A 23,747-nucleotide genomic window follows, 5' to 3' on the forward strand; every position below is an offset into this window, starting at 1 on the left:
TAGATACCAAGTGTCATCCAAATCGAATCACTTTTTGCATTTTGTGTCCCTATATTGCGGCCGGCATTTTGAATTCGTAAATTGTGAGTTCAGATTTGGAATGAGCGCCCCAAAAACCCCTGGATATCAAATTTCATCAACATCGCTCGAAAGGAACAATAGATAAATCTGCATCTGTTTTAAAGGCCTTAGAGGGGTTTTCCATTCAGGAAATATTTACTACTATGTTTACTACTATTTCTCGGAATTTGAGGGGATGTTCCTTCCAGGAAATACTACCACAATGCTTACTACGATTTCTTGTAATGCATCGGCCTTGCAAGATCGCTGGTCAATATATATTACTACGTATTATATAGGCCTATTAAATGGGAAACTTTAAAGTCCTGTAACTCGGTGTAGAATTGTCCGATTTGATTCTACCAAAATGCAAATTAAAGGGCGAAATTTCTACTATCTAATAGATAGCTATTATCATTACTAGGTATTCTAAAACAATTTATTTTTAATTACTTTCAATATTTCTTTAATACTTATTACTGATATATACAAATTTACAATCTGTGTTTGCTTGAAAAGGCCAAAAGTTGCCATTAGCCGATATTTTGTTATCGAAATACTACTATAAAAGCTAACCTCAGATCCAATCTGATCAATATCCATTAACTTATGTCACGGTACGGTAATGAATCGGAGAACTAGAAACAGCGACCAGTAATTTCACCCGTCAGCGTAACGACACGTAAATTATGAACTTGTTGCTAGGTCTTTGTACAAATTGCCTCTGATAGGAAAAGGACTGCACCGTTGCTGGACATTCCACTTCGTGAAAGCCTTTCAATTTGTTTCAGATTCGCGGTCTCCTCGAACGGCATGGCGTTATCGTGTTCAGAGCATGTCACGTTCCGGTGTATCGCGTCGAATCGAGGATAGGGCACATTAACCAGCATTGTCATGTATCTAGTCACGAGTAGAACCATGAATGTAATTCAAGTCGCTGCGAAACTGAAAGTGCTTCCTTGAATTTCCGGTGATACCTTCTGCCAACTACTTCCCAATGCTACGAAAAAATTCTTGGCACTCGAACTGTTGCTATGTCGTTTTCAAAAAATTAAATTAAAAAGGCAAGTATACATTGTCCACTAAAAATACTGAAATAACAGATAGATCAAGATTATCAAATTAATAGTAAGACTATCGCGTGTTAAAGTAACCACGGAGATACATACTGATAAAAATACAATTATGATACATATAAAACATGTGATATATGTTGATTAATACACCATGAAGGTAATGAGTACGCGACTCCAGAGTCATACCCAGCAGAGGGTTGTAACGATACCGAAACAACCGACTTCCTCCGAAGTCTCTCATTCGTGTAATCTTCACGCCGTTGCCTAAGATGATCATTGCCGTAATTACGATCGCATTCGTATCGTTGGAATAATTATGAAAAATTACACAAATGTAGTTAGAGTCCGTGTCGCAACCGATGGAGATGACTGCGTTAAGAGTAAAATCGTGCGAACGAAACAGCACGTGACGGAAGCACTCCTAATGAAGAAACTGCCGCTATATCGTTCCCACGTGTAAACGTTCGCCAGAAGTGCATCGTTTCTAATCTGAATAAACGAGAACAGCTGCTATTGGCAAACACGAAACGACACACGTTTTTGTCTCAGACAAATTTGTCTTCGTCTCCCGCGGAGTGTATTAATTAACGCGCTTAATTAATATGCGATTGTATCACACGAACAAGCTGCGCTGGTCTGCTTGTGGATGCAATAAAAATTCCCGCAATATCCGCAAAAACGGAATAAATATGTAATGTCGTTGGCATGAAGCTTGATTCACTTCCAGCCGATTCCATTATGGAGGCTGTCGAAACGATTGGGAAAGATGAAATAGGTTACAAAGTGTATGCAACTGCACGTCTCGGATGGAACCGTGTACTGGTTGCTATAGGGGTTCTCAAAGTGGTCCCTTGGGATTCAGTGAGGTATTAGGAGAAAAAAGTATTGCACCATAGTGCGTAGAGCAATAATGACCATCATTCACGGAGTATTTTATTCAAGAAGAACATTAAAAAGTAATTTCAAGAAGTCCAAAAAAATCAACTACACAACTAAAAATTCAATTGAAAGTTTCAAAGGATAAACAAATTTTCTTTCGTAAGTAGTTTAGACCAGAATCACATTTTAATTTCAACTTTAAACTACTATCTCTCGATTAGAGAGTAATGATAGAAAATCTGAAAACTAGTCTCTGAGTATACAACGTTGATAAAGTGCAAGTAATATTGTATATATCAACCTTAATGCCAAGTACCAAGTCGACAAATCTATAAAGGAATTGCGATTGCACTCCGCGAGCAGATACACGTATGCTCATCCATGCATACTGGTGAGATTTAAATACAACACTGGAAACCATTAGGCGCTGCTCTAACACGTTCTCTCGAACCTCTAATTTACGGCTTCGTATTAACAAGAGCATGTATTTTACACAGTGCTCGATAGAGATTTTAATAAACCGCGGGAGTAAAGAGCATTAAATCGAGAAAGTTAAAAATCTTCTTACATTCTAGGAGAAAGTTAAAGCACGTGTACCTACATCTCCGTGACATCGAAGATTTTACACCTCCTCTGGGAATAAGAAGACGTACAACAGAATATCTATGACAAAATCACTTTTCCTCCGTGGACACTCATTCCAGTGTTATAATAAAATTAAATCACAGCCTGAATCTTTCTTTGATACTATGTCATTCTTGGCGCTTTCCTTTCACCAGTAGCAAGGTTTACGAAATTAATAGTTACCTCCATTAATTAGTATTCCTCGATCAAGATCGCCTGTCCCTTTCTCGCGATGAATAATTTTATTGTAAACATCAGCTTAATCGGACGATCGAATTGACATCGAGGAATTCCGATTAGGATTTGCGGAGCATCGATCACGTTCGTGTCGGAATTTAGCTAGATACAGCGACAGGATAAGATGTAGTACTGCACGTTCTAAGAACTGTACCTTGAAACACACAATTCTACTATTCGAGCTGCTGTCATGCTTTCTCAAGTCATTAAATTAATCAAGATAAACGAATCGCGCAACCTGATACAAATACGAAGGCGAGTGCATTAATGTGTGCTATTGGCGCGTTAGGTTCACTTGCAAACTCTTCGCCGCCAAATAATCGATCCTTGTTATGCTGAACTATTTGAAAAATAAAATTCGTTCATTTCGGATTGTGTATAAGAAGGTTCAAAGGTTAGTTTACTCAAGTGTGAAAGATTTGTTTAAGTAATAAAATAGTATTGTGAATTTATTCTCACTATAAGATAATTGTATACTATTTGAATCTATGAAGATTAAATGTCTACGAAACGATTCATTTTGGATCTTGAGCATGGAACCAGTGATGTTTAAATCGGTAATACTGAAACATTCAGTAAATTCTTTACGATCAAACATAATCTCTCCTTAAATCAGACATTCTCGCAGAGCAATAACGTTTTTAACGTTTCAATATCGTGAAACGTTCTACTTCGAGCTTACTGGACTCCGCAGCGCGCCCGAATACGCAATTTTCTCCTTTCGCAGTTGCAACAAAACTTAAACCACATTTCAAACAGCTCATTACACGTGTCAGTCATTAACGCTCTATTTACTGGCGCCATTAGGGAGTCAGGCATGCTCTTAACACACTTCACGTGTTGGTTATGCAAAAATATAGTTGTACATCAACGTGGAACAAAAGCCGCCATTCAAATTCTTCGTGTTTTCTGTCCAAAATTTATATATGAATATTTTGTAAAATCCTAGTAAAAAGGATCAGAACTAAGTATTCGCTCTGTCACAGTTGCTGGGTGCAGATATTAAAATGAAATCAAGATAAAATGAAATATGGCAGTAAGACGAGTGAAATGGCGGTTCTAATTTTGTTTTCAATGGTATCGAGTAATTTGGAAATGGAAAGGCGATTGGCCCTATAGCACTTTGACATATCGACGCGGGAACGTTTTCGTTGAAGGAATCGAAGGGTGTGGTGGAGGCCGCATAGGCCACAACAGGGATCGAGGACGTCAGGTCGCCACTTTCCCGACCTCGTCATGCAGTCTCTGCGGCTTACACGCTCTCGCGTTCCGCCGATCATAGCCATAAAGTTGGCTTCCCACTCCGTCAGGTACGTGGGTGCTGCTGCGGACAATAGGCTCACCTGGTTCGCTCCTTTTCGCCTTTTTTTCCCTTCCGTTCCGTATAAGTTAAAGAAATGAAACAGGACGTGTGTCGAAAGCTGCGCCCACCGACGTTGCATTTTTCACAATTCATCCAACTTTCGCGATTAATCGCGAGCTGTCACAGGCATCGATCATTAATTGGTCGTAGGTTTCATCGTGTCAGTTGCAATTGGCGTTCTCGAGGAAATGTTATAATTTCTTCACATTCCCATTTTTCATTTTCCATTTCTTGTTTCTCGGAGAGATTCAGTTCTGAAAAAATAGTGATGTAACCCTCTGTGCTTATGGTAACAAGATTTATCTGTCCAGAGGAATAACAAGGTATCCTAGTCTATTGTACAGTTTGAGCATGCTAGTCCAAGTCGCCAGTCGATCATACAAAAATCGCAGATCTGGTAAAGTATCTAACGTTAATTCACAATTATAGCGATGCATAACCAGATGTACCAATGCAGATAGTAAAGAAACAAATGAACCGTACCCGAAAATTGTGAAACCAGATGAATAAGAAGAAAATTAGATAAAAATGGATAAGATCTGAGAAATGGCTTCATGGAAGCAGAGTAATAATTTCGTCACTGTTATTTCAATTTCTGCAACAGTCAAACGGCAGAAAGTGAAGTCGATCTGTTTGGCTTCCAAGAAAGTTTCAAATATCTATCTCTACGTATCGTCCAATACTTCCTCGTTTTTCAAGAATTAAGATTCCACCAACACAGGTAGCTTACGCACAAGCTCCGCGATATGGACACGATTGTAACGCGATAGTGTCAAGTAAAATTGCACCTAAGAGTTTCTATCTGCGGTCAACGATCGAGTGTAGGGTGGGCAATTGTAAGATTAGCCAGCAATGAAAGCAGCTAGCGAGCCGCTATTTGAATTCCACGACGCGTGGTTTTCCAATAGTGGTCGCAGCAGTGTCTCGAATGCTTCGTGTTCAGTTTCGGTTATTAAAATATTACCGAAGCATATCAAAGCAACGACTGAGACCTCGTGATTCCGCGACGTGTTTATGTAACAGCTGCGACTGCACAGACACGGGCGAGAGCGATCCGCGAAACGTGAAATTGCGGGTCTCGCTGCGTCCAGACGTTGTCTTTGTTCGCTGGCAATTAGTCAGAGTACCGGCTCTTTTTGTCAACGAAACGTTATCTAATATCGTCGCCGTAAAACGGCCGCGAAATGGCGTAATATTTCACTGTGACACGAAGCAACAGAACAAACAAAGGGAACACTTCATGGCCTCGGGAGGTTTTAATTCTCTACTGCCTGGGTTTTCCTCCTTCTGGGAATTAGAGGGACCTTCTGCATTCGCATACTGTCTTCATTTTTTTTCAGAAAATTGCTAGCTAATAAACCGCAGCGATTTTTATGGTTTTTATTTCAGAGGATGATGGGACAGAGCAATTTAACCACTTGTTGACTTTGGTCACTAATTGGATCAAAGGAAGGAATACTTTTTTAATTTGCTTTTGGTCATATGCTTTCGAAAATTTGTTTGCTACTATAAAGATGTCCTGAAGGGTTGATAAATTGTTGCTGAACTCAATACCAACAACACTCGAAGAGCAAGAAAATCAGAGTCTGAACAAGTGTTCCGCCCATCTCTGTTTACGGTTAAACGTTACTATTCGCAGCGAGTCGCGTGGAGCGTAGTAAAATGACGCAACTAGGCGAAGCTAGGATGTGGGTTGTAAGTAAACTGAAGGCATGTCGCGACGCGTGACCCAGTGCACCACAACGGTCGTACGAACACGCACGAATTGCATGGTTATTTTATATTGTGGCTTAGTGGGGCAACTGACAATTGGTATCCCATTAAGTGCAGGAAGTGAAGCAAGTACCGAGGCTTATGGCAACGGATCATAGTATTCCCAGAGTTTTACCGCGGCCTGGTTGACTGCTAATTAACAGACGGACGGAATACCAACGAATCCGAGCGTTTCAGAAGGTACACCCCCAGGCGATGCAGGTGACGATGATGAAGCAGTCGAGTTGGGATTTGATCAATGAAACGGAAACTCGAAAGTACAATTGTGCTTTGGAGTGAACTTCGTAGATCTCTATTTTCGTTATCGCTCTCCAAGCCTGCATCCTTCCTCGATTCGCGCGAAATTGAATCTGGAGTTTACTAATGCTGGTAATGCGAACAATTACATTCCTGTGCTGGTTGGAACAGTGACTGTTACGTTCGTTCGTGAATGGTGATGGGGAATGACCCAGATACACCGACGAGTATTAATTAAAATTCGTGATCAAAGTGAACTTGCCTAAAAAAAAACGTTACACTGAACTTCGTCGATCCTTTTTCACCGACTGGTTCGTTAACGACGCATTTCGCTTTCGCGAGAGAATTATGTGCAACCTAATCCATAAACGGCCGAATGGAATCGGTATTTAGCACTTCCGACGTGCCATAAAAGCGAGTCTCTCGTGAACAATTATCGTCGAGCAACGCCAAATATGCCGGTATACAGAAAAACCGTAAAGTCAATTAATCTGAAAAAAGACTTAAAAAAAACTGAAGAGTTGAATCATTGGGTACTCCTTAAAGGGATGCTTTGGAAGACCGCCTGAAAGACGAGTTCTCACGGTAAAGTTAATGGCAGTACAACTTTGTCGTGTTACGCGATACGAGGGTCAACAGTGGCTTTCTTTACTGCTGATAGTGCACGGTGCACCTTTCGCTTTTATTGGAACAGTGGTTCTTAACCTACCACAAAAAAGAAAGAGTTGAAATAAAGCATTAAATATAAATTCGATATAACAATAATCTTAATATCGACTTTAATAAAAAATATGGAAGATACTATTATAACTTTATACTTGAAGTTACTTGTTCCCAAAAAGAAAATCATAAGAGAAATCTGATGCTCCAGAATAGCAGGAGTAACTTATTAAAAACTTCTAAAATATCCTTTAACATGTTTCTACGTAGATAACATTTTTTCTCGAGACTGCTGAAAATTAGATAATTTAATATTTGTCGTAGTATTTAATATTTTCACGTCGTCAAATTCACGAATCCTATCCAGCTTTATTGTCATTATTACCCCTTCGGTAGAATTAAGTTTTTTAGTTCCTTAATGAAAAGTCCTGTCACCCATTTCTGGGTGACGTGACCAACGTGACCAGACCAACGTGTTAATAATGTAAACATTTTTTAAAACGAGAATTGGACGAATGGTTGCATCTGTTACCAAGTTTTTGCGACACAATTGGATGGATTTCTAGTTGGGGTGGTGCAGTAGTTGGGAATCACTGTACTGGAGTCTAGCTGGCTTGAAGCTGAAACAAGGCGATCCTTTTCCGCCTCTGGCGGTGTGTCGCGGGTCAGCCCCGTCTGACTCAATACAGATTTATCAAGAAACGTTGACCGAGGTGTCTATGAGGACAGGACGATTCATACGGCACGATGTCTAGCGAGATAACCATATGGGGTTGCGTCCATCGATGATAAACCGAAGGCCGTGTTGCCCCCTACCGCGTGAAATAAGTCGATTTTCCGTTTGAGGACTGACGAATATGGCGACCGCACGGTTTTGATATTTATGAAGGCGGAATCGATTCGAGATATGATCCTTTAAAAGCCTCTTAAGGTTCTTACAAGTTGCGGAAATACTATAATTAATTGGAACGATTGTGATGTCTGATTACCGCCTAAAGACTTCTTTAATTGTCTTTAAGTTTGGTCATTTGAAGCTGAATGCGTTTCGAATACTTCTTCGTTATCCTTTTGAGTACTAGAGGAAATGTTCATACATATCCGAGAAATGCCAGATAATTTTAAGTAAAGATGGATGATTGTAAACAGAAATGTACATTTCGATCAATTTTATTTTAAGTTTCGTGAAATTTGTACGCAATAATAATTAATTATTCATACAGAACAAACATAAAGTTATTCCATCGCTCTAGAAACTGATATCGATCACTATTTCCCAGTAAACATCCAACGCAACCTTTCTCGGCTGATCAAGACATTCATATTCCACTTAAACGATAACCAAGCGTGACAACTAATTTATGAAAGTATTCCTATTGCGAAACCAGAAGTTACCACAATACGTGCCTGCAGAAGTTTTCACTTCATCCCACAAATCAAACTCTGCTTCAGCTATTATTCAAGCTTGACGCTATAAATTTCATCTGTATCCTTATGCAAATAAGCGTGAGCGTTCGAGTTCCAGATCTACGTCGTCGATTCTTCATCCACCTGTTGTGCCCGTCGACGGGAGCAACGCGAAGCGTTATAGCTCTGTTTCTCATGCTTCAATGTCGCATCTGCGCGAACACATATCCTTAAAAAAAAAGAAGGTCGATGGAAAGTGGAGAATCTTTCTGTATTTCGTGGCGCCGTGTACAATGACGGAGTTATTTTGTTTACGCTTTGTCAGCAGTCATGCCTGTTTGGTAGACGCTCAGGAGTCACGTTTCGTTCTGCTCCACTTTTACATGGCGTCGTCTACGTTTCGTTCCTGTCTCGAACGGTTCTAATGTACCCTTTCGTTACGCTGCTTACGATAATCGACAGCTTTACGCTATACTCGAGAAGCCGGATGCATTAATGCAACGGGATACGTCCATTATCATCGGGCGCAGCAGACATTTTCTCTCGACACTCTCTTCTCATCCGAGAGAAACTTCAATTATTAATAAAATTAAATTACTATTGATGCTTGCGAGCCGGAGAACGAGATTGAATAGGCAGGTGGTCGGCTCCACTACTATCATTTAAAATAATGTAGGCTGGGACCCCCACTTCCGGTCTTCTTTAACACAGAAAATTATAATATGGAGCAGCACTTCATTTAACTAAACAATTATACGTACAAGAACATATTTTCTTCTAAAGAGATAGGAAAGTGTCTTAAACTATTAAATGACAAATGAAATACTTCACTGACTCACCATTGCCATACTCAGAAAGAAAGTTCTCATCAACATACTTTTACGAAAGGTAATAGACCTCTGATCCCATAGAAAATATAACTTTTTTCTGTACCAAACCATTGATTAATGATTCTCTTTGATATCCCAGACACTCTCTTGTGAAAATCGATTACCACAAGAGACTGAACCAAGTTTGATTTGACAATTCAATTGGACTCGGCAACATTGCAAAAATTTAGACACGATATTTGCGCAAAAACGCTTTCACGGATGTCTGTTGAAATTTCATAAGAGTTTAGAAGGAAAACTGCACGATTTTGTCACAAACGGAGATGATTGATGACTGTTGGATTCTCGAGTGCGAAGTTTGACGGTCTAGTTAAAGTCGTCGCAGCGAAAACACTCGTTAGACCGGATATGTGGCCATAACGTGCACCTTAGCTGCTCATTGCATCGAATTCAGGCGGGAAGTGCCTTTTTCCTGCGTTTTTCCCCGAGGATACGACTCACGTTAATGGAATTCGATACCGGTTTCGTATCCAGGTCCAAGAATTCAACGAGCGAGGCGTAACAAGTGCACAATTACTATAGCCGTTTCCCAAGTTTCATTCCGTTGATCGTGTTAATGAAACTGGCGATCGAAGAGTATTAAGTAAATAAGTGACTAGTGTTTACCTGTACCACTTCTTGACTTAACTTCCTACTGCGGTGGACCATCTTTAAAAAATTCCTCTACAGAATTAGAATTAGGATTGCGAAGTTTCCTTTGGTAATGAACGTTTTACGAGCCTCGCACATTCTTTTTGAAGTAGAAGCAAAGGTAAACCGTGGCTCGAAGTGTTCCTAACAATTTTCGCATATTTGCGTTTGCACTTGTTTCGATAGATAGGTAAACACTACTTGGAAACATGGAAACGGCCAGTACGCAAACGAGCAGTTACGAGACGCGGAAGAGGAAAGTGAAGAAATGAAATGGCGTCGTTCGCAAATCGGACGATAACTCGAAAACGCGAGACAAGCAGACGCAAGAACCCCTGGATGGTTTATCGTGATCGGAGATTTCTCCTAGCCTCTAACGACAAGAAAGTGCGTGGTAGTAAGGTTTACGCATTATTACTCAGACCGTGACCAAAGGACGAAATATCAAAGACGAATCGAAGATCATACGATCCAGAAATTCATGCTTCCACCAGATACTTCAAAAGACCAGCTACATAACAATTAAAATTATGAATGAATACTTACGTTAGGTGTCACGTTCCGATATGAACATTTCTTATTTTTCTAATATTTAATTTAATGGAATTTGCATGATTGTAAAACAGTTACAACTAACTGAAACAAGAGTTACCAACTAAAGAAAGCTCAAGTAATTCAGTACTTATTTTAGTACTGTTTGAGTTAATTATAATTTAATTGCTCCTATGCTTAGTAATAAACATATTGCTAATAACTCTGTGGGGAGTAAACTACAGAAGCATTCCTAAAGTTAGTCGTCTTGTATTTGTCAATTCCCTTCCGACCATGACAATAAGTCGAAACACCTAAGACAAATGATGAAATGATCGTTCGATCCACAGTAATTAGACCTGGTGGCAAACCAGTACCGTTGCTTCGATTTCTTATGAATAGATTGTCGAGCCTCTTGCGTCACCCTTATGAACAAGATACCACCACGCGCGCAATTAGCTAGCGGCGATTGAGAAAACGGGAGAAATTAGCGGTAAAAGTAGCAATTAACGAAAGACCGTGTTCAACGGAAGCGATCAACGTCCGTCAGTCGCGGGCTATTAATACAATTAATTTACTACGTACAAGGAATCGAAATCGCCACTGGGAGGAGAACTTCATACACTCCGACGGATCTGAAGTTCCGTAAAAATGAAGCACTTCTGAGCCTAATCACATTTCCTATTTCGTATTGGTTGTAAAAATGTTTGATGGTGAAACCACCGCTTCGAATAAATACTGAAATAAGATGATCTCGTACGAGATGTTAAAGTATATTAGAGTTTTTGGTGCTTGTTGTACTAAATAGTATACTGTATAAATATTATTCATTCGTTTGTTAAAAATCTTAGAATTCAAAAAAATGTCCATACACATTAGTACTATGGACACAACTCTTAATATAAAATTATCGAACTCCTATACGCAAATCCAGCACTTGAATTTTCTTGTGCATTTTTATAGGTATACTTGGAATTTTGCTCGACGCTCGTGCGTCGACTGGCGTAAACGTGCCGCGTAGCATCCTGCCAACGGGGTGAAAACAACCATTCGCGCGGAACATCGGTCGCTGTGACGCTTCTCGTTGTGTAAGAAATTTTAGATCGATGCGAAACAGACGTCAGCCGTCCGTGACTTTCTCCCAAAAACCGTTACCTTATTCTTACCGACGGCAGAAAGCGGTCCACACAGTTTTTTTCCCCGGAATGGTCAATTTCTAGCAGCTCAATTGTTGCCCCTTCACTTTCGTGATCGGGGAACCGAAAACTGGGCCACGACTATACTGAATTTCCCGTTTCAGTGCCAATTAACCAAGACGGACAAACCGGAGACACAGATTTCCCTCTTGGGGTTTATGGAAGGACGTAAAGGATGATTTTATTTCCAGCTACATCGAGGAATTGGGTTTAATGTCTTCTTGGCGATTTATCGCGCCCATAATAGCTTAAGAATGCTGGGAAATTAAAGAAATTGCCTCCGTGTATTCTATTTCAGGCGGTTCCACTATGTTGATCGCTATCACAACATACTTCGTCCGAAATGAGGCAAAATTAACATATGTACAAAAATACTTTCTAGAAATCTGGAACCAGGAATTGATCAACATATACCGCCAACGAATCTACACTGTTACGAAATAATTAAATCAAAGCCACCATTATGCAACTTTTGTGACGAGCTCCTTACCGTAAAACATTCAATTGAAGAATGTCAGGGAATACAACACGGTCGACGAGAGTTTAAACTTTCAAATAGTACGCAGACCATCTTTAACAGGAACGAATTCCCCAAATTAGTCAAGATATTAATGACATACAACATTTTAAATAAATTATAATTGAATTGTAATCATTAACGTGGTCATTAATAACATCGTAGTTGATGTGACTTTAAATAAAGTAATTAAAAAAAAAATACTTCCTTTCCTCTATTTAGTTAAAACTGGTCACGTACCACCATCGATAAAATCGAAGCACCTCACTTTATAATTATCATATATGCACGAAAAACGTCAGTACGTTCAATCGTCGATCACATCCCTTCACTTTAACGATCGGGGAGTCGAAAACTAGGTCACGATTGTGAAGAATTTCCCGTTTCGGCGCTAATTAATTGGAACGAATCGACGAGAGCCTCGGATTTCCTTCTTCACGTGCGCTGCCGTGTTTTACGATTTCGTGAACGGTTTATGGAAGACAGGCGGTGATTTTGCCTCCGGTTATCTTGCGGTAAATTCGAAAGAGCGTCGATCACGTACGAACACGGACGTATTTTTGGCGCCGAGTGTGAACATATGTTGGATGAGGTTAATCAATTTACTGTTACCGTTACAAATAAGAGGAATCGGTGGAGGGGAACGTGGCTTCGAGGTGAGCAATGGCCGCGTAACCGAGGCAAGGTCGATAAAAAGGAAACGGCGATTTAATGATGCACGGGTAAAGATAATTCAAGTAGACGGTGAAACGGTGTTTTTACTTTGCCAGAAGTTGATCGTTATTGGCGATTGTTCGCGATGAAATTCTTTCAATGGAACCGACCGGACGACTCGAAGTATAATTTCTTGATTCGCGTGCCGCGGGACGCGGATCGAGGAATGAATGGATCCCCGGGGGGATCATAAAAATAAATTGCGGTGCCCGCGATGCGAATTGCTCGGTGGTAAACGGCCTATTGTTCCGTTGTCGTGGAAGTGATCGTTGATAGGACTTGACACGGTTTCGACATAGGAGTCATTAAAGAATTAGAGATGTGTCGCGATCGGCAGCTGCTAAGATTTGTTGAGAAAGAGGACAGAATGTTGACATTTAATGGGAAACAAAACTTTATTTTTTGCAACACATAATATTTACCTGTAAAAATACGGAACCACTTCGCATATAACACAAATTATCCACTGGTTTAAACGAAGTATGGCGCACAGAAGAAAACTTATACAAAATAATCCAGCTACTTAAAGATGCACATATTTGGACCAATATCTAACAATAAGAATAACCACATAAAAGACAGTCGTTAAATATGTAAGGAAACAAAAAACTTTATTTTTATAAACCCAGAAGAGTACCAACTTCAAACTATGATATCGATTGGCCATCTAGGCTTATATCAGAAACTGATTTCCAACGATTTTTAACCATCCCTTGACACCGTTCAATGAATACTCATTGTAATACTCGGAAGGAAAGACCTCGTCAATGTCCTGGATAGCTGAGCTAACACAGTCGTCCCGCAATACACTCAACCGATTCCTCTTCATCCTGCCTGTGCAACGAGCCAGTCCAATTAACAAGGAACAAATACTTAGCATAAATTATCCTGTCCATCGAACGATCAGTCGAAGACACCGCGATCAACCATAAAATCAATTGACCGCGCAGGAAATAGGCGCAATTTCGAATCCATTAGAATCAATTTTCTTAGCGGAGCGGATAGTTGGAACGTCGCACGAAAACCACGCGTGACGTACCCGCGGCAGTTGATAGTTTCGCCGTGATTGCGATCCCAGACAAGCACGTGTCACGCAGACCGAGCCAAATCGTTCGCCAGCGCTGAGAACGGCGAGTTTAACCCAGATAAGCGGGATCGAGGAGGAAGAAACGATCGATGCCACGACAAACGTCGTTCTGTTCGACTAGCCGCGATTTCTACCTTTTTTCCTGTTCGTTGGCTTTTTCTGATTCGTTATTTCCGCTACGAGGGAGAGAAACAAGGGGACCTCAAGTTCATCGATTCTCTTCGTGGTCCAGTGGACAATAATTCATACGTATCGAGATAAAAATGAAGATAAAATTAGATTCAATCCTTTCGACCCTAAGCGACAATTCGATCTCAGCTTAATTTCAGAGCAACCTTCTGAACGCTATGATAGTCACTATAATAATTGTACTTGACTATCAGCTCAATTATGGTCCAAGGCCATCAAGTTTATGTAACTACTATCCAATCATGTGTGACATCGTTCGTTTCTGGTAGCTTCGAACAATTCCTGTAGTTCCAGATATTCTCATGTGTTCAGATTCCGAGGAAAGTTCGAGGACACAATTCAGCGAATGGACCTGTCCGATTGTAGAAGGCTTGTTAGTCGGAGGTGCGACGAAGTGGACGTTTAATTAGAAACTTGGTTACAAGTAGAAAAAGAAACCTTAGTTATTGATATACTCGCGTCGAATGAGGTCGAAACATTTGTTCACTTTCAGTCTCATTTGAATATTCCTAACACGTTCGTGTTTGCCTGGTCACGAGTGATATTAATATGCGTTTCTGACAGAGTGTAATATTTTCTTCTATAATTTATTCACTTAGGAGTTGCTGGAAACTCGTGTGTTCTAGCAGTATTCAATTATTAGTGTTTACGTCATCGATATGTAATCTGGAATCGATATAATTCTGTTTACAGGCCATCTTCTTGAAGAAACTAATTCCTCCCATGAAGAGAACTGATGGAGGAATTTTATAAGTATCATAAATGTAAATTTCATATACAGTTTTCATGATATTTTTCTGAATTCAATAATAATTCATGTATCATATTAATCTCTGTTCTGTTTTGGGAACTGAATTGTTTATTAGACCAACAAACCACCTATCCCGAGAATTAATGATATGATAGGATCGCTCGTTAAAGCCACTCATTCATTAGACCGGTTAACAATGAACCTTCAACTCATCTACTCCCCTTGCACGCGCGATTCAAACTTTTTTTTCACGTAAATGAGTTCGCGTACCAAGACCACCGGACGTGTTTCATTCAAGAGCACGTTTCTCGTTGAACCGTTAAGGACGCGGGACCCCAAGGAGATGGAAACAGAGAGGCGAGGAACGGGACAAAGATGGAAGGAGAAAGGCTGGTTCCTGATGGGTCCGATCAGACGGCAATCAACGTGATTCCTGTGCCCCGTGGGCCAATTTGCCAGCATCAGTTTCGAGAATGTTAACTGGGCATGTTCCACCAATTTTGATCTTCCTTGGGAGAATCGTATTTTACTGTTTTTTTTTCATTTTTTTTTTTTTTTTATTGGACTATTAAATCCCAAACGGGGGTATTAGCAACATGCTCATTATTGAGATACGGTATTACTTGAGTTTTTTTTAATTAGTAACTCTTGCTTCAATTAAGTGTAACTGTTTTACAATCACGCAAATTTTGTTAAATTAAATATTAGAGAAATAAGAAATATGCATATTGAAACGTAGCACCTAATGTAAATATTCATTCGTAATTTTAATTGTCATTTAGTTGGTGACCATGAGATTTTAGAAACTTAAATATAATTAGTAACATTTGAATCATTGGTTTGCTGAGGAATACATCTACTGTATGAGGCTGTATGTTGCTACATAAACAATAATGGGTATAAAAAATCAACAACTTCTTTCTACATATCAATAATATAAGACCTCTAAATAATTATAACCGATTACTACAATATATATTCTAAAAAATGAAACTGCATGTATCTATAAATAAAAAATTATCAAGTTATTACACTGTCTTCATATCAATAGCAGTAGCTTAACCTGTCATCCAGCAGAAATTAATTAAAATTGAAAGGGTGCGCTTCCTTCGCGAGCGGAAAACGATCGCCACCGTGCACAGAAGAGGCAGCGAACGTTGTTACATGTAGGTGAGCAATTTGCTCAACTAGTCCACGATGAACTGTTATATGCATTGGCAGCATGCCATCCGCTGGTTGAAAACCCATTTCAAGTGGCAATGCCAACGACTGACATGGACTTCGGACAACTGGAAAAAAAAAACTAGCCACTGGTAACCTACCGTTCCTCAAACGCGATCTGGAAGCACCAGTATTCGCGGAAACGTTGTCGCGACAATTTGTCCGGTCGGCGTTCTAATGATTCGTCGAGCTCGTTACCTTAGTCACGATTTACATTAATTACGCGTACACGTATGGATTAATTGCGCAAATTAATCAACGTTCAGCCTGTTTCGGGCAATCATTTGAAATGGAAAACAGTGGAGCACTGGCGCCGATGTTTCCTAGGATTCTACATGTACTAGCGTCCATCAAGTATCGATGCTTGTAAAATGCAAATTAGGATAGAGACCATTTTTTTCAGATGCTTCGTTCGATGCTTCATTTTGTTGTGTTCAATTATTTTAATGTAATTGGAGTTATTCCTTATGGCGAGATAAAGCTTTCTTGGTAAGATAAACGAGTGTTTGTTTCTTAAATGACCAAAATATTACGTATATATGTCATTCATAAGGATTTTAATATAAATAAATATTTCATCTATTAATAAAATTAATAAAATTTTTAAATCAATAAAATATACATATACATATCATTTACGAGGATTTTAATGTAATTATTTTATCTTCCTGTATACCTCGTTTTGTGGGTGTTTGAAATTACATAATTCCACTCCAACGAAATATTTCCTAATACTCGTAATCGATTAAAGAGATAAAAGGATTAAGCATTTGGATCTTACGTAAATTGTGTAGTGTTCATACGCGTGAAACAAGTTGTACATCGCCAAGTAGAAAATGTAAAATAGAATAAAGTACAAATTCTTAATACAGTATAAGAATTTAAAGTACGTACATCGATGCTGATTTGCTTCGTAATTTCAAGCATTTCAAATTTTCTACTTCGTTTTGTACCAACAACTTGTTTCACGCATGTTAACACCACGCTTGCGTAACTTACAAGTATCTCAATTTTCTTCTTATAAATCATTTATAAGTACTTAATTTCTGTTTATTCACCTTTTGTAAAACGTCTAGTGACTTAAGAGTACTGTAGAACACAATCGACCAGGGGATCGATGGTTTATCGAAACACCTTCGCGTCGATTTATATTTTCAGGATTCGGTAACGATCCGTGTCGAATACGTGGGCGCATACTTGCGGAGAAAATCTCAGATCCAATTAACGAATTCGGGCGGAAAGTTTATCGAGAACAAATGCTTGTTGTATGCAAATATCGAACACGCCGCAAAAAGGGAAGATATCCTGAGGGGAATCGCAAAATCGTAACTTCCTCTGCTGAGTTAAGCAACGACACACGTATAAATTTTCAACGTACACGTATTGGTATAAAAGGTACTCGTACATTTCAGGAAAAAAGGAAGGCAAATATAGGGACATTGAAAATCTGAGAGGGTGAATTGGTCATTTACGACCGCTTGAATTTTTGGCCGTTATTTTCTAGGATCTAATCAGAATACAAACTTCATGTTGTAATCAGTAGAGTTAAACTTATCGAACCTTGCTCCTTTCCTGATAAACTAAGGAAGTAAAAGTTTATTTCGTAAATGAAGCTACTTTTTCGCATTCCATGTTCCTTCACTTTACCTTTCACATGGGATGATGAAATTAACTGATCGTTGAGAAAGGTGTCCAGATTACTTAGTTTTTTCAAATAAAAATCTCTTCTTCGATATTTGCGAAGATGACACACTACGCGCGCAAATGTACTCTACAGCGAAGGATCTCTAATATCCAGTGTAATTTCTCTCACTCTCAGAATAAATATCTGCTAAGTGAGATGAAGAGCACGTGTGCATTAACTCATAATTTTAAAGTTTCCTTTTTCTATTCTACGCACAGTGTAGACGTACGAGTTGATCGAATGGCTCGTGCTACTCGTAACTCGGCCATAAAATGTGGCCTGTGCACGTATTCTCGCACTTCATGATCGATAATCGCGTCTCATTAAGAGACTAACCTAATTTTCTCTCTTGGAACTCTTAGAAGAAGAAACGTAATTCTAATACAAATTAGAAACCGAATGTGTATTTTCATTACCCCGCGAGATTTTCAATGAAATGACTGAAAACGAATATGAACACGCGGTAGCGTTTCGCGGTTGGAAATCGCGACTAAAGACTATAACATTTTAACACAAACCCAACGATAACCATCTGGGTTAAATACTTTCATCTTTTATCCCGTAACTAGACGGCTAAGATTAAGATTAGACGGTTTGATTTATGTTCTGCTCCATCTATGAATTTTTCATAAACACACCAGCGAGTCGGCATCCAATTAATAGCCTTTGGTTCTGCGATTATGCAACGGTGTCGTCACGCTTTTCCAATCAGCTGGAAGTCAAAAAAGTTTTGATGAATTACGCCAAAGATGGTCGAAGTATTATTCGAACAAATCCAACGTGCAGCAATTCATAAAAGGCTGTTCTATTAAATGAAATTAATAGGACACGCTAAACATTTTCTACTGAAATTTTAGTTTCAAACTGAACATTTTCAGGATTGCATTTTCCAGTGAATCCTTTAAGGAGAGTTAAAATGAAATTAATGAGTAACATCATGTTAGGGAAATTAGTTTATCATTTAAAAATATAACACTGTTAGGGGTAGAATAGATTCTATGTTTAATCACTCAAAAATTGTTACGTGTTCTCTCGAATTTGAGTTTCTTCGAACGACTCTAATGGAGGTCGGCCGCCAGAGATCCTCGGTAAATTAGAGAAATAAGAGATATAATTGCTACGTGTACAACGATTAATCGCGCTTGCTATTACTACAGCAATTACTCCCATAGGCGGTGATCGTCTAACGTTTGCTGGGTTTTGCGATCGTGCTCACGTCTCCTCTGGGATGGATTAAGGAACTGGTCAACTTTTTAAACCTACTATACAGTTTTACAACGGTGATGGCTGTTGAAAGACTCGCAGCGCAAAGAAATCTCACGGATATAGAAATCCGTCGCAGAGTTGTAAATCCCGATAGGCCGAGACTTGTTGTGTAAGTCTTAATCGGAACTAACTCTGTCTGTTGGGGTGACAACCGAAGACAGTTCGTAGTGCCACTCCTCACCTCAGTTGCCACCCCTGTTAAATGGAACGCACCTCAAGAGGCACGACGATGGGCATTGGTTTTGGAAATAAAGCCCAATCAGGGTGTCTCGGTCCCACACTCACTCTCGGCGCTATGCCTTCGCCAGAGGTCTTGGAACCTAGTAGTCGCCTAGTGTCTTACGGAAGGCCAGTGTCACTCGTGGGTTTTTATAAGTTTAGGACATATTCGACCGCCGAGGATCAGAAGCACGCGAAATTCTAAAGATCTCATAAACAGTCACGTCTAAATTAATATCGACGGTAATATCAGTTATAGACTCAAAAGCAGCCTAGATTCGCGAGCATGTCATAAATTATTGTTAACCTTTCGATTGGTTCTATGCGTCACTCGAGGAAACATTAAAGTCTTAAATGTATATAATTACAAAACAGCGACGCAACAATTGGAAACAAATTGCACGAATAAATACCAATTATTGCAAGCGATATGATTTCACTGGCACGCTAAACATTGTCTACTGAAATTTTAGTTTCAAACTAAACATTTTCAAGATTGCATTTTCCAGTGAATCTTCTAAGGAGAGTTAAAATTGAAATTATAATTGTGACCTGTTTGTGAAACCGCAAGAATTTACTGCATTCTTTTTAATATAAGAATACTTTCTGTTTTCTTAATTAGTGAAGTCAAATTAATTTCTTTGAGAGCTCCAACACCTTGGAGTGCTTCGAACTGTCTTTTCCAGAGATAGAATCGATATTAAATCGCAATCTACAGAAAATTAGTCGGAGTTCAGGATCAATTGACCTATCTTGGTGCAAGTTTCACGTATCGGAGCATATTGGTTTCTATTTAATAGTCACGACTGGGTAAATCTCGCGTGTGACGCAGGTGTTCGCGTAGAATAGTATGCAATCGAAAGTTTCCCCAGTTGACAGCGAATAGAGCGCGAGAAATTCCGGACTGGTGAAACGCTGCGCGGGAAAAGACGTTTCGTCTCGAATCGATCGAATCAACGGAAAACAGTAATGACTTAATTCCTCCGATGACCCAGATACCATACGAGGTGATGTTTGCGACTGTATTGAAACGTAACGGTGCTATCTCGCACGGTATGCACACTCTCTTCCTGCCAGGAGCACTGTCTTCCGTCTCGACCAAAAATGGTTAAATTAAAAATTATTTGTCTCACATAGACACCATACATCCTTTTCTTCCACGGAACAGTTACGTTTTTATTGAACTACTTTGGAATATTTAACTGTACAAATCAAATTTTAATTTGATATGTACAAAGTTCCTTATTTTTTACTTGCTATGTGAGATTTTCATTTATAGAAAAATGTTGCTCGTTTCTGACGTGGAGCATTGCTGATCGTTAAGCGAATTTCTACGCGCATTTTGCGCAGGCCGTCACTTTCCACGAGACGGTCACTCGTGGCACCGAACGTCCTCGATGGTATAGCGCCATAGGAAACATCTTAACTCGTCTCGGAGAAGATCGAGGGAATTAATTTACTTCTCTCCAGACTATCTTCAAATAGTGATGATACTTTAATGACTCGGTTCTGTCTAAATCTTTTTATATCTTGGTACTACTTTTCAAACATTCTTTTCCTATCTACCTGCTCTCTATTATATTTCACTTCCAGTTAGTGTATTTATGAAATAAATTATTTCAGAAACGCCATACAGTCGGTCCCATAAGTATTCGTACTCTCTATGTCTATTGAGGACATTTGTCTAAATTAAATGACAGATTTGGTATAGTATATATTTACAATGAAAAATTCATTTGAATTTCGACAAATTTCTTCGATAGAGGGTAGGAATACTGAAATGAATTGGTCGTACGTGACCTTTTTCAAAATCTACACTTTCAATTCAATATTTCCACATTATCATCACAAGTCTCACAAATCAATGTTCGACGCCACCTATCGTTTCTAAAAAAAAAGCCACTTCGATTTATCTGTACATATTGTTTTCGAGAATACAATGGCTAGCAAAGTCGTTAAGCAAAAATGAATAAATATAGGCTCGTTTCGAGGCAGCACACCTGCTAGGAAGAATGGATGCACGGAGGACACTTGGGTGCGTGAGAAACGGAACACCGGTAGGGCAACATCGGGTAGCAAGTGAAACCGATTCTGTGGCAGCGAGAGACAACAACCTCGTTTGACATTTACTTTGACATTTATCAGGTTAGAGTCGTCCTCGTAAGTTTCAGAAGACTCGACGCTCGTGGGAAAAACACGTCTCTATGTATCGCGGCTGTACGCAGCCTGGTCACGTTCTATCCAGAATCTATCTGTGGCGACCTCCCCGGCGAAGGATAAAGCATTCGCGTGGCCAAGAAGAATAAAGGCTGGTTGTTATTTCCCGCGAGTTGGTGATCTGATATTTATATCAGAATTGATATATTTGCAAGATTTTATTGCACTCCTTTTAATAATGGAATACTTTCTGTTTTTCGTAATAAGTTAAGTGAAACTATTTTTTTAGAAGCCCTAACACCATGGAGTGCTTCAAATTATCTTCTTAATTAGAAGGTCTTTAAATGGAAGATCTAAGGCAGAGTTTAATAGAAAGTCTCAGTAATGAGATTAGCAAACTCGTATCACTTGAATGTTTGACTTAGCTAGTTCATGTTAACTAAGAGATATTGCATCAGCCATAAGTCTAGTAGAAAAGCTCAACCAGGATAAAAGTAGACATGTAAGTGACTATACAACTCTGCCAAGTGAACGATTAATAATAATAATTTTCTTGATGATGTATGGGTAGCAAGTCCCAATCATTCCCTATACGAACATTTTGCACTCAAAATATTACACTTTCAATACATGGAAGTCGTGCCACATGGTGTAATTAGTATTACGAACTTCTGTCATGTCGATATCATATTTTAATTACCTATACAGAGCCTGATTAAGGCATTAGCCTTAGTCTAAGAGCCTACGCCAGTTAGAGAGCCTCCAGAGATTAATAACCTACCCACAATTAAATTACTACTTGCACACACATTTCACAGGAAGTTTTAGATCAGATTTTCACATTGCATTCACGTTCTTATTTTTTCACACTATTTAGAGAAAGCGATCCTTTCGCAAATTATTTTGAACCAAAAATGCAACAATACAAGTGAACAAATGTCTAGAAGGAAACATAGCTTTTCCTGAAATGTTTGAAAAATATTACTGAGAGCTTGACACTATCTATAGCTCATCTACTCAATCTCAAAATCAGCCTGACGTTGTCAGTATAAACTATAGGCGTACGTAAAGCATTCAAATCACCTAATACCAACAAGACATGTTCCTTTTGTGAACATCAAACTAACCCTTCGGTTCCCATCATAGTTAAATTTGACCAGGAAACATCGAGCAGCAAAAAATAAATTCCCTCACTCGCACGTGCGTCCCTGCTTCCGCCAGGTGATTCTACGACTACCTGCCTACTTCTAACAGATTACTTTCGACAACTGCTTATCTACGCCACAAATCTATCCGCTGATCGAACGCACACACCGTGTTTCACTGTTCGTCGATACGTTTAGCACACATAAGGCACACTTCACTCGCGAGATCCACGGTAGCGCGTAGCTAGCTACCATCGAGAGAAACCATGCGGATAGACAGAGTCTCGATACACGGCAGGCTTGAGAAAGGAGAAGACGCAAAGAAGAGGAGAAGACAGCAGAACCGGGGCACGAGAACCAGGAAGAAGAGAAGGTCGAGGACCGTGAAACGAGGAAGGATACGAAGCCGCTACCAACTGACGCGGAAAGGGAAACGCGAAGATGGGAAAGAAGAAGATCCGGGCAAGGATGCATCGGACAGAAAGGGACAGAAGTAAAGAGCAAGAAGATGACTCACCGTTCCTCCTGCCGGCGGCCTGCGTGACGCGTATGGCTTCGATGCCCGTGGACGCGATGATGGTCGCGAGGACGATCAACGCGCGTCCTCCGTGGAGTTCCATGGTCGAACACGGGGCTCAACTCTCGGAACTAGATCTCCAACTTGTTGGTGAGACTTGCTGAGGCAATGGCTCAGCGCCGACTGAGACGTTCTTTGTGCCCGCCGCTCTATCTGGACTGTCACTTCTCTCTCGTTGGGTTTCACACCGTCGCCAGTATCCCCTGGGAGAGAACTACCACCACCGATCAGTGACCACGACGAGGAAAACGTGTGCCCGTCGCGAGGTCACTGTTCCAATCCCGAAAATCCGTCGAAGGCACGCGTGTTCGGTCTTAACCCGGCTAGGCCGTAATCCGCGGTGTGCTCTTGTACACCTATTTAAAACCTATCGCTCCACCTCGCGCTCCTTACTATTGGCTCCTGCCCCAATTCCTTGTCCAATGATACACTCTCGCGCGCGTTCACCTCCTTTTCAGAACGAGACGCACGGGACCAGCTGGAGTGGTGGCAGAAAGTGTCGGGTAGTAGGTGGTAGGTGGTAGCAACGCTCGGGTAGGTGGTATTATCTCCGGATGTTTGGAAGGCGCCGCGCTAATAATGAGCTCCGAGGCTTGGAAAAGTGACGTTCAAGTTCCCCACCGGCTCGCTACCGCTGACTCCGCTCGATGAAGGTGAAGG

General features: G+C 40.0%; 1 protein-coding gene across 1 annotated transcript in view; it reads right to left on the reverse strand.

The window, feature by feature from the left end:
• LOC128884986 (uncharacterized) overlaps positions 1 to 23,404 on the reverse strand; it is a 52,204-nt gene extending 28,800 nt beyond the window's left edge. The window contains exon 1 of the mRNA XM_054138715.1: positions 23,028 to 23,404. Coding sequence (XP_053994690.1) covers positions 23,028 to 23,130 — 103 coding nt within the window. The 5' untranslated portion in view covers positions 23,131 to 23,404. The remainder of the gene's footprint in view (positions 1 to 23,027) is intronic.
• Positions 23,405 to 23,747: the final 343 nt, after the last annotated feature.

The sequence above is a fragment of the Hylaeus volcanicus genome, chromosome 2 (assembly GCF_026283585.1).
Source record: "Hylaeus volcanicus isolate JK05 chromosome 2, UHH_iyHylVolc1.0_haploid, whole genome shotgun sequence".
Classification (NCBI taxonomy): domain Eukaryota; kingdom Metazoa; phylum Arthropoda; class Insecta; order Hymenoptera; family Colletidae; genus Hylaeus; species Hylaeus volcanicus.